At 36.0% G+C, this 19,860-nt stretch overlaps 1 protein-coding gene across 1 annotated transcript in view; it reads left to right on the top strand.

Annotated features, from left to right (window-relative positions):
- KCNH5 (potassium voltage-gated channel subfamily H member 5) overlaps positions 1–19,860 on the top strand; it is a 545,730-nt gene that overhangs the window by 105,571 nt on the left and 420,299 nt on the right. The window contains exons 5-6 of the mRNA XM_036735143.1: positions 13,165–13,280; positions 16,284–16,676. Coding sequence (XP_036591038.1) covers positions 13,165–13,280; positions 16,284–16,676 — 509 coding nt within the window. The remainder of the gene's footprint in view (positions 1–13,164; positions 13,281–16,283; positions 16,677–19,860) is intronic.

Here is a 19,860-nt window from a genome sequence, read left to right as displayed (position 1 = left end):
GAACATTTGGGCAAAGGTCAAACATAGAAAACCCATGAACAGAATAAAGAATAAATAGACGAAGTACTTGGGAAACAGATCAAAAGCCTCACATGGAGGTATACTATTAATATTTATATTAATAATAATATACTGGTAGCAGACAAATTATTATATTATTTGCTGAAATTCTCTCTCCTTGCCAAGAGTAGAAGAGCTAATAATTTTTTTGCCTTGCCCCAATAGAATCAATAAAACTCAGTAACTGATTGAATACGGGGTAGAAAAGACAAGGAAGTGACAATGAGGTTTTGAATCTGTGAACAGAAAGATGGCACTACCATCAAAAGAAACCGGAGCAAGAGTGGCTTGGGGGAGTGAAATGCATTCTTTAATGATGGTTTCATCCATCTAAGATGTGGGTAAACTAAGAAAGCAACTGGATCTGATTTGAATCAGTAAGGTAGAGTTGATTCACAAAGCAGCAATGATGGGATATTTGAAAGGGAATTTAAACACTTTTATATGTATCAGTGCCTGATACATAAATAGTTGCTTAATAAATGCTTGTTTCCTTCCTCTCCTTCCTTCTTAGAGTTTGTGATAAAGGAGAACAAAGTTGTGCCAGTCTGACAAGTACACTAAATTTTGAGAGAACAGATTTCAATGGCTTTAGAGAAAGGATACGGAGAATCTCACAGACAAATTCTACAAAAGGAAAGTCTTGGGTGGATAGTGAGGTATCAAGAATGAAATTCTTAAGACACAAAGACAAACGATTCCAATGAAGAAGTCAAGGGAGAGTCGTACATTGATACACAGGATGTTCACTGACCATTATAGATTTTTTTAAAGGACATGGAGAGAGAGGAGAAGCAAGGGAATGTGTGACAAAGGATCAATATAAAAACATGGCAGGATCTTATAAAAATAGTGTTGGTATCAATGAAGCTGAGACTGGCTAGGAAACTAAGAATAGTAATCAAGGGGTATTTTGGGATGTGAATTTTTTAATCTATAGTAGGGGAAATATATGTCTCAATAAAGGAATAAAACTGCTTTGGGATGCTCAGAATGTGGGGAGAATTGGAAAAGGCCTTTTGCAGAAGATGAGACTTCAGATGAGATTTTAAGGAAGTGTTAGAATATAGGGGCTAGGGAGGAGGAAGGACAATCTTAAAGGCATTGATAATGTCCAAAAATATCTAAAGGAAGGCAAACAGGATGATAAAGAACCTTGAATTAATGTCATATAAAATTGTTTGAGGGAAATAATAATGTCTTAGAAAGAAGAGAAATTTAGGTGGGGCAGCTATCTTTAAATATCTGAAACACTTTCATATAAAAGAGTGATTAGATATCTCCTTGGCCCTGAACAGCAGAATTACAGACAATAGGTTAAAGTTGCAGTGACACAGATTTAAATTTGACATGAAGAAAAAAAAATCTTAACAATTACAGCTATCCAAAAGTGAAATGGGGTACTGTGGAAGACAATAGGCTCTCCTTTCTTAGTGATCTTCAAATAAAGGCTAAATTATGTAAAATATGATGTAGAGAAAATTCTTGTTCTGATATCGGTTAAAACTATTTGGCCTCTAAGGTCCCTTTAAATCTTAGAATTAGCAGGACACAATTTCTCTTTTCCTATGATTGCACAAATTTACTTGTGTGTCTGTGATTTTTATTATTACAACAGAACTGGAGAAACAAACTAATTGACATGGTGTTTTGTTTTATTTTGTTTTAATATGTGCTGTCATAGGAGAGTAAAATGGTCATCAGATAAAACTTCAGAGTATCTACAGAACCAAAGAACTCCACTGTCTAAAAAACAAAACAAAATAATACTCACAGGAGACAACTCATTTCTTCTTCAGATAACTACTCAGATTAATGACCTAAACTTCTGGGAGTAGACTAAATTACTGATCATTTGTTCTCAGAAAAGTCAAAGTAATTGAATAGATTGAGCAACATATGACAAGTAAAAGAATAATATAAAGAACTCTAATTGTTGATTGTAGCTATGCTAATAATTTTGGCATCACTTGTGATATTAATTTTCCTTTTCTGGACAATAACCTAGTAATAGAAATGATATAGGGAGTAGTGAAACCCTACACATTTATATTTTATTTTATGACACTCTTTGCCCTTCCAACAGTATGGTAAGGCAGATATATGCCACCAGAGGCTGTGGTGCCAAAATGGCCAGAGATCGCCAAATGCCATGGAGAGTGAAAAGAAAACACAGACCAGGTGGAAGAGTAAAGAACAGCTCTGTTTATTTAACTGAGGGGCAGGGCTCACATATCTTTTAAGCAAACAGAATCAGCAAATCCACGTGGGATGCATTTGCATAATGCATGACTTCCTCCTGCTTAGTTCCCCTTTGCATGACTTCCTCATGCTTTTGTTCCCCTTTTGCCGTAAACAATATTGTGTGGTGTTTAGCATGTGTGTGCTGTGGGGGTATTGGAGACGGCACATGTATACTGAGGAAGCTTGAAGAGCCTTCATCTTGAGCAGCATGTGCATGCTGAGGGAGGGATGGAGAGCCCACATGCCAAGTTATTAGCCCAAGGGCAAGAATAGGCCTCTGGCCTATATCTTATCCCAGAATGGACTTTCTCAGAGCTGGGCCTCTACAGATATAAATTTTTCATTATAATGAATTAGTGAGAGTTCTGCATATTGAGACTTAAATTTGAAAGTTATTCATATGTAATCAACCTCAAGAATAATATTATCTTATAGACTTCTATAGGATCAAAGATTTAGAACAGGAAAGGGGCTTTCACAGACTATTTAGTTAAGTTCCCTTATTTTACACATGAAGAAATTAATTTGACTGACCCAAGATCATATAAATAGTTCAAATATTGAATTCAAACCCAGTTCCTCCAAACCACTATTCTTTCAACCTTTTCATACTCCTTTACCTCCTCCAAAGATTACTCAAAGCTAAGCAACTTGCATTCATTAAATTAAAACCCAGGAATAAGAAATAAGGGACATATGACTATTTTTTCCTGAGAATAGTATTAGATGTTAGAGGGCATGCTATATTTTGTTTTTTTTTTTTTATCATCTGTCTACATGTTGTTGTGCCCCAGAATGATGTAAACTTCTTATATCCCTCATGCCTGGCACATAGTAGATGCTTAATGAATGCTTGATTTATTAACATTTCTTAAAATTTTGTATGATGCTTGTTTTTGTAAAAAAATATTTTATTTTTGTTGGTCATTTTAAAAATTGCATTTGTTTTCAGATATATCTTTCCTCCCTCAACTGCCCAGCATGTCATGTTTTGTAGCAAAGATTGAAAGGAAAGAGAAGCAAAACAAAACACAACAACATAGTTCAGGAAAATTAACCAATACATCAACTGTGGAAAATTAACCAACACAACTGTTTGTGACAGTATGTACTATATTCCATCACCATAGTTTCCCAGGCAAGGTGAGGTCCTCTAGATGCTCTTGTTTGTGGATCATGACATTGTCTTCATTGCAACAAACTCCAGGACACTACAGAAGAGATGTATAATTACTTAAAGGTCTTTGGCATGATTATATACACAGGAATGGCCACATGGATGAAGACTGTCTATTGACCAGCGTTCATTTGGATGAATGTACTATAGATCTTATCCAACAGTAGGTATATCTTGGATGGACAATACAGATGGACAATGGGTTGGGTCCAGAATTGAAAAGGAGGACTTCCTCATAGGTGGATAGCTTTTGGGAAATTACATAGCACTTTGGTATTTTTTTTTTTACCATCTTTCAGTTTTCCTTGAAAGCAAATTTCTATATTTTTAGTGGTAATATTTTCCTGATATTGCTACATGACAGTGAGATGTGGAACACTATTATCACTGAAGAACTAAAATTCAGTATCACAAGAGGTCAATGGAAAAATGTGTAGTGGATATGAACAGGCTGCAAAATGTAAAAAATGAAGAACTCTGAAGAAGAATAAAAGATGTTGCCAAGCAATCATATACAAGAAAGAAAGATGTACTGGTTATATGGTAAGAGAGATGACAGGTGGATAGAATGCTCTAACAGTGCCCTTGTGAGGTCAGAAGAAAGTGAAAAAAGCACATTGGGTAGACCCACTGTAGTGAATTTTTGGGACTACATAAGTAAGACAAAAGAGACATAGAATAGGTAGGCATGGATTGTGACCTGTGTCATTGAATAGAAGTCTCAAATAGAAGAGGTCACAAAGCTATTTGAGTATTTGAGTATATAGTCCCCAACCTTCCCAGTGAAGGAAAGGAGGTGAGTTTTTAAAGCTCTTCTACAGGGCTAAGCTTGGTCATTATAAATATATAGCATTCATTTTATTTTTGTTCTTTACATTCATATTGTTGTAGGATTATGTATATTGTTTTCCTCATTTTGCATTCTTCTCTCTGCATCAGTTCATATGTCTTCCAATACTTCTCTGAATCCTTCATATTTATCATTTCTTATGGAACAATATTAAATTGCATTCATATACCATAATTTATTTAGCCAACCCCCAAACAATGGTCATCTACTTTGTTTCTATTTCTTTGCTACCATAGAAACTGCTAAAATGATTTTTGTCACATAATATATGGCTTCATTGGGCAGCTAGATGGTGCAGTAGAGGAGTGGACTTGGAATCAGGAGTTCTTCTCTTCATGGCTTTGAATCTGGCGTCAGACACTTACTAGCCTTGTTACCCTGGACAAGACCCTGTTTATCTCACTTCCTCATCTGTAAAATGAGCTGGAAAAGGAAATGGCAAAACATTCCAGTATCTTTTCCAAGAAAATGGGATCATGGAGAGTTGGACATGACTGAAATGATTGAACAACAAATGGTTTCATTTGTATGGGGAACTTTTACTACCAATGCAGGTCAATCACTGCTGTGCAAATTATAATCTTAGTGAGCACAGAGCATTGTGCTAATCACTGGATATTAATAACTGACATTTGTGCAATACTTTGTCATCATTATCCTTGACAAGCAATCACCCAGTCATTGAATAATTTGTTAACGGGGAACTCACATTGCTTCAGGAAGCATCTTATTCCGTTGTTGGAAAGCGCTAATTGTTAGAATGTTCTTCCTTGGTTAGCTGAATCCTATGTTTGTGAGGTTTATTTGCTTATTTTTAATTTAACTTTATTTTCCCACCTTATAACTTCACAGAACCACAGGATCATGTAGTTGGAAGGACATCTAGTCCAAATTATACCTGTAAATATAAATCTCCTCTATAGCACCCCTTATACATACATACAATTCTTTGATCAAAGACCTCTAGTGATGAGGATCCCACTGCCTCCTAAGGCAGCCCTTTGGACTCTTGAGCAGCTTTTATAATTAGGAAGCTTTCCTTCTAAATGTAAATCTCCCTTTCTGTGACTTCTATCCATTGATCTATGTTTTGCCCTCTGGGCTGAAGTAGAAACATCTAAACCCCTTTCAAGATAACAATTCTTCATAAGCTTGATTACTCTCAAGTATCTTCGAAGTATCTTGATGATAGAAATCATCAAGACTATTTAGTCTAAGATTCTTCAATGGATGCTCCTGTTGAATGATTTCCAGTTCACTCACTTGTCCTGATCATATACCACTGTATTTACTCTAGTGTGTCGTGTGCTCTTTCTTAGATGTAGCATCCAAAATTGAACACCTGCCTGATCAGTACAGAGCATGGTAGGACTGTCACTAGTTCTACACAGTCTCCATTTGTGTAGACTATTGTTACATTAGCTGTTTTCATTACCTTCTGTGACTGCTCTGTTACACTGTTGACTCATATTGAACCCTTGGGCTCATTTTAAAAAATCCCAGGTCTCCTGAATATTTGTAGCTATTTATTTTTAAACTCAAGTGTTGGTATTTGCCATTATTGATATTAAATGTCAATTATTAGATTCAGTCTACTGTGTGAACTTTTTAAGAAATTTTTGGATATTGACTCCATTGTCTGATGTGATATCTATCCTTCTCAGCTTTGTGTTATTTGTTAATTGATAAACATTTGATCTCTGACTTCCTCTAAATTACTGATAATAATGTTGAACAGAACAGAGTCAAAGATACATTCCTGTGGCATTCCAGTATAACCTTTTCTCCAAGTTGACATAAATCCATGTATCTCTCTTTGGATCTGATCATTTATCTAGTCCCAAGTTGGCCTAGTTTTGTTATCATCTGTCATATGTGGAGAGATATGAGCTAGAATTTTTTTTAGCTCTAGATATACCTAATTCTATGGTAGTCACCTAATCTATCATTCTAATCACCTTGTCAAGCAAGAAAAAGACACGACACAATCTGATCTCTTTCTAAGTGTTTATAAAATTACCCTTTATTAATATATTCTAGAGTTTCATCAGGCACCAAAGTCCAGCTAACTGGCTTGTACTCTGAAAAAATGCCTACCATTTCTTTTTTGGAAAATGGTGCCATTTTTCTCCCCTCTAGGCCTGTAGCACATGTTCTGTTCTTCTTTCCAGCCTGTCAAGATCTTTTTGGATTCTGATTCTGTCATCTATTGTATTAGTTATACTGCCCAGATTTTTGTCAGCTGCAAATTTGGTAAGCATGTCTTCCTTCATTAAACAAGACAAAGCATTTATGAAATGTGTTCAACACTGTGCTAGGTACTGAAGGAGATCCAGCACTTAGGTAAGATACAGTACCAGGCCTCAGAGAGCTAGTGGTTTGATAAAGAGGAAATGACTAAAACACAGACAACTATAACACACGGTATTACATGATAAGTGCATTAGGTAGTTGCAGAACAAAGTATTTATGAAACCCAAGAGGTGTGTGTGTGCATGTGCGTGTGTGTGCATGTGTGCGTGTGTGTGTGCATGTGCGTGTGCGTGTGCGTGTGTGTGTGTGTGTGTGTGTAGGTAGCGTGGGGGTAATTCCTGACTTGGGAATCAGAAGAAGCTTTTTAAAGGAGATGGCATTTGAGTTGGACTCTAAAGGAGAAATAGATTAATCAGCTGCAAGTAGCAGTTCACTGTAACTGCCACCTGGCCTGAAATAACACCATTAGAGAGCCATTCATTCTTTTTGGTCTTGAGAAGTTTTGGAATTCAAGATTTTCTTATTAAAATGTAGAAGTATTGTGTTGAAGATGCCATGATACTGTCTCTCTCTGTACATACACATACAAACATAGACACGCACCCCACACGCCTTTCATACATATGTGTACGTATACATCCGTATATCTACATGCAGATATATGTATGTATATAAGTATATATTCCTGCCTCACAAACTATATTCTGGGGGAAGGGGAATGCATGGGATTATGCAAGGTATACCCAGAAAAATAAATGCCAGATAGATACAAGAGGAAAAGGGCTAACGATTAGGTTGGCTAAGAGAAAACTTTTGGTTAGAGAGAGCACTTGAGCTGTACTTTTAAGGAAGATGCTGTTGTTCAGTCATATCCAATTCTTCTTGACCCCGTTTGGGGTTTTCTTGGCAAGGATACAGGAATGGTTTACCACTTTCTTCTCCAGCTCATTTTACAGATGAGGAAACTGATGCAAACGAGGTTAAATGACTTGCCAAGGGTCTCATAGCTAGTAAGTGTCTGAGGCCACATTTGAACTCATGAAGCTAAGCCTTCCTGATTATAAGTCCAGCGTTCTATCCACTGCAGCACCTCGCTGCCCCTTTTAAGGAAGATAGGGATTGTAAAATGTAGCAGTCAGGAGAGGAAGCATGGGAGGAAGAAAATTGTGCAAAAGCACAGAGATGGGAAATTTTACTTCCTGTAAAGGAAAACAGCTAAAAGGCCAGTTTGGCTCATGGGATCATAGTTTTAGAATAGGAAGGGACCTTAGTAGCCAGCCCTGCAGAGATTGACTTTCCCAAGGTCACAAGTAAGTAGCACTAATGGGATTAGAACCTGAGTCTTCTGACTTCAAATCCTGTATGCTTTCCACTGTACCTTGTTGCCTGGAAGGGAGACCACGTGAAGGAGAATTATATGAAATAAGATCCAAAAGGGAGCCATATTAATGTGGGCTTTTAGTGTCTGATGATTTTATATTTCATCTTAGAAGTGAGAGGAAACCACTAAAGATTTCTGAAAAGAGTAGTGACATGGTTAGATCTATGTTTTAAGATGTTCAACTAGACAGTTGTGTACAGGCTGAATTGAATATAGGTAAGACTAATCTTAACATTTACTATGCTTTCTCCTTAAATCAATATAATAAAATATATTATTGGGTCTGGAACTTTAGAATGAAATTTTGAGTGACTACCAGTAATCAGTTATTATTATTTTTAATAATTAAATTATTAAATAATAGTTAAATTATTTTTTTCAGTGATATAACAGCTTACATTATTCTTAATTCACCTTTCATTCCCAAGTGTCAAAAACACTGAATTTAGCTGTCAGCTTGTCTTATGTTTATGCTACTCCTACTGACATGAATAGAAATTGTGTGTTTGCATATTAAGAGACTAGATTACCCAAATAATAATTTTAAAAAACCATTTCACTTGAACTATCTGCAGAATTCAATTTGATTTTTGTTAGTTAATAAAAATTAATTAAGAGCCTACTGTGCGCCAGGCATTGTGTTACAAGTGACCCTGAATTATTTTTCTTTGGGAGGAGGGACATAAATGATGACTTTTTTTTAAATAATCAAACACTGAACAACAATCATTCCCCCCCTCCAAAAAAGCTATCATACTATAGAATAAAGAAAGTAATCAAAATAGTTTTTGTGCTTTTGACTTGAAGAGATTTTTCTTAAAGAATCAGTAGGTTTCCTGGTGTGAAAAGCAAACTCCAGCTAAAGAGTGTTTTGCCTGATAGGGATATAATCACCCTTCTTGTCCTCAGGTTCTCTGTTCCTTGTACCTGTGTTGCACTCAGCCGTGGGAGGCCAAGGAATCATGATCATGAAATTATAGGGGAAGCTGTGACCAGAGTAGTTATGCTGTCCCAATGGAGTATGAGGGAGGTACTTTCTTCAATCCTTTTCTATACAGGGATTAACCTCCTACCAGGGAAATAGAAGAGAAAGTTTGTCTTTTCCACTGGTGATATTCTTACTGTCTATCTATCTCTGTTTCCATTTCTTTTTCTGTGTCTCTATTTCTCTTTCTCTTCACAACACACACACACACACACACACACAGTCACATACAACTTTAGCAAGAGCCTCGATCCTCATATTGATGATTTTTAATAGAACTAGAAATTATACTTGGTAAAAAAATGATAAAGTGATATCTATGTATATAACTAAACACCTTCATCTACATAGAAATAACTATAGATCTGTCACACATATCTTTGTGTTATATGTGTTATAGTGATTATTAGTCTCAAGAGGGAGGGGGTAAAATGCCATTGGGATCAGGAGTCAATCAATCAGTCAATATTAACCAGAATTTATATAGTGCTTTCAGTTTATCCAAACACTTTTCATATGTTAACTTATTTGATCTTCACAACAATTCTGTGAGGTAAGCTCTATTATTATCCCCTTTTTTACAGATAAAGAAGCTAAGGTTGAGAGAGGTGACTTGCCCAGGGTTAAACAAGTAAGTGTCAGTGGCAGGATTTGAAATCAGATCTTCGACTCCAAGTCCACTATTCTTTCCAGTGCGATGCCCTACCTACCAATAAACATTTATTAAGTTCCTGTTTTATTCTGCACACTGTGCTAACCATTGGGTTATGTGCAGAGAAAAATAAAAGTATTCTCAAAGAACTTAGAGTCTATCAGGGGAGACAATATGTATACATAAAGAATATAAAATATATACAAGATTAATACAAGGCAATTTGGGGAGAGGGAGGGGATTAGAAAGAGCCTCATGCAGAAGGTGGTACTTGAGCTAAGTTTAGAAGGAAACTAGAGTTTCTAAAAGGAAAAGGTGAAGAGGGAGTGTCCTAGGAATGGAAGAGAGACTATACAAAGACACAGAAATGGTAGATGGAGTGGCATGTATGAGGAAGAGCAAAAAGGACCACTTACAGTGGGACACAGAGGATGAATGTACATAGTGGGAAATGTAGGTTGAAGCTAGGTAGATGCCAGACTGGAATTCCTATTTGGTCTTAGAATTAATATGGAGCTGCCATAGCTGCTTGAACAAGGGAGTGATATGGTGAAACCTATACTTTAGAAATGCTATTTTGGCATCTATGTGGAGTATGGACTGAAGAATAAGAGAGTAAAAGTAATAATGAGTTAGCATTTACGTAGTGCTTCAAGGTTTGTGAAGTATTTGTGCACGTTATCTCACTGGATTTTCTCTGCTACTCTGTGAAGTAGGTGCTACTCTTATTCCCATTTTATGGATAATGAAACTGGGGCTGAGAGAGACTAAACGACGTGCCCGACAGTTACACAAAGAATATGTATCTGAAGCAGGGTCAGAACTCAGGTTTTCCTGAGTCTAAGTCCACATTCTGTCCACTGTGCCAGCTAGCAGGGTGAACACAGCAGGGAGAGCAAATAGGAAGCTATTGCAATAATCCAGGCAGGAAGTGATATGAGCCTGAACTAGCACCAAAGCTGTATGGGTAGGGATATGGCATATGGGTTTGAGAAGTATTGTGGAGGTAGAATTGACAAGACTTAACAGTTGTTTGGTTACATGGCTTGGTGAGGAGTCAGGAAAGTGAGGGAGTCAAGGATGACTCCAGGAATGCAGATCTAAGTGACTGGGAAGATGGTGGTGCAGTTGGCAGAAATAGGAAATTTCAAAAGTGGGGTAGGTTTGGGGGGAAAGGTAAGGAATTCTGTTTTGGACATGTTGATTCTGATGTGCATTTAAGACATACATTTGAAAATCTCTAATAGACAGTTGATGATACATGACTAGAGCTCAGGAGAGAGACTGTTGTTGTTGTGTCTGACTCTTCATGACCCCATTTGGGGCTTTCTTGGCAACGATACTGGAGTGGTCTGCCATCTCCTTCTCCAGCTCACTTTATAGATGAGAAACTGAGACAAATAGGGTTAAGTGACTTGCCCAGGGTTACACAACTAGGAGGTGTCTGAGTAGAGATTTGAACTCAGGAAGATGAGTCTTCCTGACTCCAGGCCTGGTGCTTTATCCACTGTACCACTTAGTTGCTCTAGTAAAAGAGAAACTAGAACTGGTTATATAGATCTGGGAGTCAAGAGAGATAAATGGAGAATAATTAAATTCATGGGAGAAGATTAGATAACTAGGAGAGAGAAGAGAGAGAAGGCTCTAGGAAAGAAATTTGGGGTACATCCATAGTTAGGGAGCCATCATCTGGATAATGATTCAGCAAAGCAGACCTAGAAAAAGTAGTCAGACAGGAGAACCAAGAGACAGCAGGAAGATCTAAGTTCAAATCTTACTTCTGATACTTATTAACTATGGGACTATAGGCAATTTAATTAAACTCTCTGAGCCACTATTTCATCAGCTTTAAAGAATGTCTATCACATCTATTTTATAGGATTATTGTGAAGTTCAAATGAACTAATGTAAATAAACTATAATACAAATACCAGCAATCATTACCGTTGTCCATAAATGATCAGAGTGATCGTAAGAATCAGTTCAGAATGTAGCTACACACCTTAAATCGCTCTACATAACAGCTACTTTCATTAGCTATCATAATATGTGTGCGCATACATATGTATATATACACAAACCTATTTTATGTACATATACACATATATATTTAACCCAGATCTAATGATCATTCTAGGAAACAATAATACTCTTCTCTGATTTTCTGTGTTACAGCACTCCATGAAAACATGGAATTCGTGATCTAAAGATAATGGACCCTGCTTTCTATAGTATTGCTAGAGTAAGATGAAAGAATGAGGCAATTCCTAGCCAAGCATGGGCAATCTAGCTTGCCAACTACTGAATGAGACTAAGAAGGGGGCTAAATTTAAAGAGCAAAATGGATTCTATTCTTAGTCAATTAAGTGGTTTTCTTTTTAAGACAGAGATCCAAACCGATCTCAATAATTAATCAACAAGAAGTGCAGCAACTTTAGCATACACATGAATTACCTTCCCTTCTTTCCCCTGCCCTCCCTTCTCCTTCCCTTCCCTTCCCCAGCATAAATTTAGCATAAAGGACATTAATTCAAGTCTTTATTTGAGCTCTGGTTCACATTTTCTTTTTCTTTCTTTCTTTTTCCTCTAGGGAACATAGATCTGTGATTTCATTGATATAGGGAACTCCTGGTACGGAAACTTCCTTAACCAATGTAGATCAGCAACTCAGTTGCAAATCACAGTCTTAAACAGTTGCCTTGTCTCTGAGAGATTAAATGACTTGCCCATGATCATCACACAGGCAAGATGTGAAAGAAGGTCTTTGTGACTTCAAAGCCAACTCACTATTTACTATTCCATGCTGGTCTTCTTTGGTCATGTATGAAGTTGGAATAGACCTTAGCACAAGGTGCTTATACCATGAATTAGCCAAACCAAAAGGACAAAAAAAATTGTACAAGAATCAAGAAGAAAGGGTTTCTTCTTCATACAACCAACTCTTTTTTCTTTGGGAGGGATAGAGAGAATTGATAAAGAAGAGTATGACTAGGAAGGGCCTAGTTTGACTAATTGATACCATTAAAAGTTGAAGGTGGAGAAAAGTGAAAATACATTAGAAAATAGGAGTAGTGCCCTGTTCTTCCTTTTTACATCTTTTTAGCTCATCTGTAAAGGTGACAATCAGAATAATGAAATTAAAGGGTATAACAAAGTGTTTCAGTTTTTATTCCCTTAAATTTATCCTCTCTTGCTTTCTCTCACTTATCTACATTGCAAAATCTTCAAAGATTCTAGAGGTGGTGGGGATGTTAGAGATCATTTAGTCAAATACCCCCATTTTGCAGATGAGCAAAGAGAGGCTCAGAGAGGTGAAGACTTCTCCAGGTCACACAGGTAAGTAAAAGAGAAGGAATCAAATCTAGGTCCTCTACATCCATATGATTCACTGCCTTTCCTTACATTATAAGTCAGACCTTGTATGTGTCAATAAAATTTCTTATGTTTACATTTGAAAACATTTGGAGTCAGATTTGGTGATTTACCGTCTCGGAGAGCCAAGAGTAAGTTTATAAATACTATTCTGCAAGGCACTGAGATTTTATTTCCTCCCCTTTTCAAGGTTGGACAAAGTTTGCCCGATTGACCCGGGCTTTGACAAATAGCCGAAGTGTTTTGCAGCAGCTTACTCCAATGAACAAAACAGAGGTGGTCCACAAACATTCAAGATTAGCTGAAGTAAGTGTGTCATACGAACTTTGAGCTCCCAACCCAGTGAGAATTGAAGGGGGACAAACTGTCTTCAAAAGGCACTGTTTTCCAAATATGGCTAATATGCTAACTTTTTTTCCCCCTGCCAGAAGAGTGTTTCCTTGACAAGAAATTTCTTTTATCCCCCATTGCTTTCGAAATAGCAAGTCAGTTCTACTGTGAATTATACATGCTCAGATGGGAAATTTCCTTTGAGCAAGGAGAAATGAGGCAGGAAAAACTCATGTATTCCACATTTCTTTTTCTAACATCTATTATAAAAGATGTCCTCCATTTTTAAAATTTATCTACTAGAAGTAGTATAAAGCACATAGAAGGCACTTGACAAATACTTGATTTTGCTTAATTAAAAATATGATTCCTAATCACTTTAAGCCTTTGTCAAGAGTTCAATGTTAAAGACTCATAGCAACAGTTAATGCATTTGGAAATTTCTTTCATTTTGATGCATTTTCACATAAAACATTGGCCTTAAATCTGTTAGCATTTCTTCCCCATTTGTGTTGACATCAAGAAAACTTCAATTCTCTAGAGCTGTTGGAGTTAGGGAGTTGTGTATGGTTGGCATGTCCAAACTTAACAGAATGGTGTGAATTTCAGATATGAAACTAATTTTTGAAAACATGTGAAGTTACAGAATGTGAGTTTGTAATGCAACATAACATAAAAAACCCTACAATATTTTTATAGCTACATTATGTTGTCAAATAATACTTGCGTTATATTAGAGCAATTCTCATGAAATCACCCAGTTGGTATGAGCCAGTTGTATTTTAAAATGTGCCTAAAAAATTGCTATGGCATGTTTTGGCCAGCTAAGGGTATTAGATACGCTGTACAGTTGCTATCTGTTCCTTTATTCTAAAAGCTGAACGTGAATGTTTGTATTTAAAGTCATATGCACCCAAATTTCTGAACCAGTTGTTAATTTTAAGCATTAGAATCTCCTCATTGACAACTTTTTAGTTTTGCATGTGAATCTTTATCTGTCTTCAGTGTTTAACCTTTGATTGGGCTGAGATAGACACATTGCCTTAAAATTTTAGTGGTTCTGGCTTCTTTATAGATTCACAAATTTTAGACCTTCTAAGAATAGGAGTTCTATCTCTGTGGGTACAAATATTTACAAGGCAATGCTTCTTATGAGAATTTAAAAATTAAAGTTATTTTGTTCACAGTGCAAATAAAATCTAATGAAAGAGAAGAGCTAAGAGCAAAGACTGAACCAATTGAGACGTTCTATAAGAGCAGATCATTAGTGGTTCTCATAGTGTGGCCCATTGACCACTGGAAATTCTATACCTTTTCAGGCAGGTCTACAAGTTCAAAACTATTTTCATAATACTCCTGTCTTTTTCAACCTGTGTGAGGCTAGATTTTCTTTATATACTTCAACTAAAATAACATATCCCAACATACTAAATACAGAAGCAAATAGGAAAATCCAGCTCTCTTTTAAGCCAAGCATTAAAGAAATTTTTAGAACTACACAAAAATACCACTATTATTATTATTATTTATGATATTTCTTCTTATAGTTTTTAAAAATAAGAATTTTATTTATGCCAACATGCTAGTGGTTTATTACTATTATTTTAGGATGAATTGATATATAAATATTTTTAAATGGTCAGTTTTAATTACAAACATGGACGATATCGATATACATAACCTATATAAGCAAAAACTCTTTGGACTCCTTGATAATTTTTAAGAGTGAAAAGATGTCCTGTATCCAAAATATTTGAGAACTTCTGATCTATGGAATCGTTAACATCATCAGGCACAATCATTTCAATTCAACAAGCATTTATTAAATATCCACCTTGTGCTGGGCTCTGGGGATAGAAGACAAAACATGAAGCAGTCCCTGTCCTCAAGGATCTTAGATATACTGAATTGAGACATCATACTAGGAACTAGAATACAGAGACTTATAAGACATAGTACCTGATTTGGAAGACTTTACAGTATGAAATTGGAGAAGGAGGTGATTTGATACTACCTCTAGAAAAATTAATGTAGTCACTCATTTAGTAAGTCTGGTTTCTTTCTGTGCCTATAGCCATCTAGTATATTGGCTTAAATAACAAATGGTGAACAGATAGAGAAACGTAGGAAGATTTAGTATTTTGCACTGGGCAAGTTATATTGATAGAATAGCAGTGTGATAGATAAGAGACCTGATTATGTAGGCGCTTGGTTTAGGGGAGAAAAAATAAAGCTGGCTATATTTTTGTCCGTTTTACCTCTGAAGCAGTTTTGGTAGTACTCTCTGGAATGAAAACACAAGATCACTAACATTGAAATTCTGGGGGTACAACCTGGGCTATTGGAGTTGTAGCACTGCTGTCTGAGGTGCTAGACACAGATGAGAGAGGAGTGACCGTTATTGTATGTCAAATGGAGATAGCTTGACCATTGGCAGGACTTGCAAAGGAAATGTGTCCAGCACTCTCTGAAGCAAAATCTTCACATAGATAGATATCATTAGATAGCTGTGACTGCTAGAAAACACAATCAAGATGGGAAATCAGTTTGATTGTGTAGCAAGCAAGGTTGGGTGGATCAATCTGAGCACAATCTTCGTATGCCACACGAATCAAAGAATCAGATCCATGAACAGAGACTTTTTTTGGAGGTGGTGGAGGGGAAGGAAATGGCCATATCAACCACATGCTAAGTTTGTATGTTGGGGAAAGCACATCATATTCACTTTGTAGCTATACTTATATGTATAACCAGCATCATCTTCAAATCTGAAGGGCATTATAATATACTTACTTCTGAAAATTACCTTTCCTCTTAAATACAGGTCATTAAATACAAATACTTTTCTTTCATGTAGTAATGGCCAATTATATTGTGGTTGTTGTCCAGTAGTTGCTGGATTGCTAGGAAGATACTTTGTATGGAATCATTAGACTTCAGTTCAATGTTCATGTGGTTAATATATTTTCTCTCTTTTAGGTTCTTCAGCTGGGATCAGACATTCTTCCTCAGTATAAACAAGAAGCTCCAAAGACTCCACCACACATTATTTTACACTATTGTGCTTTTAAAACGACCTGGGATTGGGTGATTTTAATTCTTACTTTCTACACCGCCATTATGGTTCCTTACAACGTTTCCTTCAAAACAAAACAGAACAACATCGCCTGGCTGGTGCTGGACAGTGTGGTGGATGTTATTTTTCTTGTAGACATTGTTTTAAATTTCCACACGACTTTTGTTGGTCCTGGTGGAGAGGTCATTTCTGACCCCAAGCTCATAAGGATGAACTATCTAAAAACTTGGTTTGTGATAGATCTGCTGTCTTGTTTACCTTATGACATCATCAATGCCTTTGAAAATGTGGATGAGGTAAGCTATCTCCATATGTAGGAAACTTGGGACACCCAACTTTTAATTAACTCTGTTCTTGGGTAAATGGCATCCAGAGATTGTCTAAAACACTCATTTTAGGCAGCATATTGGATAGAGCATTGGATCTGTAGTCAGGAAAATCTGGCCTCAGCTACGTATTAGCTATGTGACTCTGGGCCATTTAATCTCCATCTGCCTCAGTTTTCAAATTTGTCAAATGGGGATGATAATAATAACACCTTCCTCTGATGGTTGTTATTGGGATCAAAGGAGATAATAATTGTTAAGCGTTTGGTAAACCTTAAAGCACTGTGTAAATGTTAGCTATTATTAGTCTCAACTGTCTTCTACCAATCCCTACCTCTACCTTTTGTTAATCAATTAATTATTATATTATATAATTATTATATTGGACTAACTTGAGCTTCTTTTCTCTCTTTATTTTAATGAATAAATCCTCATAGATGTCTAATTAGGGAGGCCTAGATTAGATGAGCTCTAAATTTCCATCTAACACTAAGATTCTTTGATCAAGTAGAGAAGGGTCTAGAAGTCATGCAGCAAAATAATGATAGCTAGTATATGAATACTGCCATATTAAGGTTTGAGAAGCACTTTACAAATACTATCTCATTTTATTCTCACAACCTCAGAGGTTAGGTGATATAGTCATCCTCACTTTTCATATATGAAAACTGAGGCTGTCAGAGGTTAAATAATTTGCCCAAAATCACCAACTTAGCAAGTGTCAGAGTCCAGATTTGAACTCAGGTCTTTTGGACAAAGGGATCATCACTTTATTTACTGAACCATCTAGCTGCCTGTAAAAGAAAGGAGAAGAAACTAGTCCACATATAATCCATAAACTAAATTGTTAAACCCAAAGTGTTTTCTTTTAACAATTATAATTGAACTTTACATATTTAGTCCAGTTGGTTAAGAGATATTGAAATTGGAGAAGATGCATCTATGGATTTTCTTCTCTTTTCTTTCTTCTAACCTTATCTCTAAAAACTAGATTGTAGTCCTATCAAAGATAATCAGAGGTTTTTCTGCTTCGTCAGTGAAGAGTAAAATTATATTTGAAGGTTGGCCATGTTTGTTCCTATCTTTAATCATTTTTAAATAGAATTTTTAATTCTACTTTAAAGTGGTAAGTATTTAAGCACATTTCTCAATGGAAGGTTGGACAAGATGACCCCTAAGGTGTCTTTCAATTCTATGACTGTAACATTTTCTAAGTTATGGAATTGTAAATTGATGCCATTGTTTAGTTGTGTCTGACTCATGGTGCCTTCGTAAACTTTAGTGTCCATGAAGTTTTCTTGGCCAAGGTAATGGAGTGGTTTGCCATTTCCTTCTCCAGTGGATTAAGGCAAATTAGAGGTTAAATGTCTTGCCCAAGGTCACACAGACAGTAAGTGTCTGAAACCGAATTTGAACTGATTCCAGGCCCAGTGCTCTATCCACTGAGCCACCTAGCTGCCTCTAATACTTAAGGGTAAATCTTTAAAAAGCCACTAAAATATTCAGAACATCTTAGCCTTTTACTTAATAACGTATAAAATTTCAACTTGCCGGAATTAGCAAGAAGAAACAACCAATAATCATAGCTAATAACATATAAATGATTCTGTGTAGGTAAAACCTTTTATTGAAATGTGTTCATAATGATATTATTACTAACTTAATTTCCCTATAGGACCTTCTCTGTTTCAGTAGACCATGCAGATGTGATTATATTCATTAGTGTTTTGGGAAACACTTTAGCTATTTTTTCCCGTGTGACCAGAGCTAGTAATCTTATATTAATGTAAGATCATAATATAAGAATATAAGAACCAGTGGATTCTAAAGAATAAATTAACTTGTGTATAAAGTCCCCTCAACCTCATCCCTATTATTAAATACTTACTTCTTCTTTGTTAATCATTCTTGAAATTCCATATCTTTTGGTTTAATAGGCTCTTCTTAGTGTAAAATATATATGATTAAAATGATTACTCTTTGTAAGGATTACAAAGCACTTGGAATTGATCAGGCCCATAGACCAAAGAGAAATTTTTCTAGAGGGTCACCTTGGAGCAGTAGAGGAAGGGAACAAGTGTTTGTTTATTAAGTGCCTGCTATGTGCCAGGTACTATGCTATGTGCCTTATAAACATTAACTCATTTTATCTTCACAACAACCATAGGATGTAGGTGCTATTATTATTCTTTCTTCTTTCAGCATTGCATTGTTTATTTAACTTAAAAAATATATTTTGTATTGATTTTATTTTTACATAATCAAAATTTCCCCCAGTATCAAGAATCTTCCTCTTCCAGAGAGCCATGCAAAAGAAAGATATAAGAAAAAGAAGAAGCACAATCGATAATTAATACAATCAATACATTGAAAAATATGAAAATGTATTCAATGCACCACATCCATGGACCTCCTACTTCTGCAAATGAGTGAGGTCATAGTGTCTCATCATATCGGTTCTTTTGTTTTGCAATGGTCACTTTTGATTATTTTGTGAGTGGCCTTGTTTAGTCATTTTAGTTTTGTCCAGCTCTTCATGACCTCATTTGGGTTTTCTTGGCAGAGGTACTAGAGTGGTTTGCCATTTTTTTCCATCTCATTTTACTGATGAAGAAACTGAAGCAAACAGTTGGTTAAGTGACTTGTCTAGGGTCACAAAACTAGTAAGTGCCTGAGGCCTGATTTGAACTCAGGTCTTACTGACTTCAGAAGCAGCATATAATAGGACCACCAAGCTGCCCTGTGGTTAGCCTATTCATTTTCATTGTCATAGACACTATATATTATTTTCTTTCCTTCCTTTGCATACTTCAATCTGTATCAGTTCATAGAAGTCTTCCCATTCTTCTTTGTATTTGGTACATTTGTCATTTCATCCTATATACTAATACTCAATTACATTCATCGCTACCATTTGTTTAGTCATCTCCCAATCAGTGGACAATTACTTTGCTTCTAGTTCTTTGCTACCATTAAAAAGTACTGCTATAAATATTTTGGTGTATACGGGGGCTTTTTTCTATTATCAATGATCTCTTTGGAGTATACTTCTCAAAATGGAATCTCTTCACCAAAGAGTATTGATATTTTAGTTGCTTTATTTCCATAATTCTAAACTGCTTTCCAAAATCATTGTAGTGATTCACAGTTCTAG

This window comes from Trichosurus vulpecula, chromosome 8 (assembly GCF_011100635.1).
Source record: "Trichosurus vulpecula isolate mTriVul1 chromosome 8, mTriVul1.pri, whole genome shotgun sequence".
In the NCBI taxonomy this organism is placed as follows: Eukaryota; Metazoa; Chordata; class Mammalia; order Diprotodontia; family Phalangeridae; genus Trichosurus; species Trichosurus vulpecula.
This window is presented reverse-complemented; position numbering and strand designations above follow the sequence as displayed.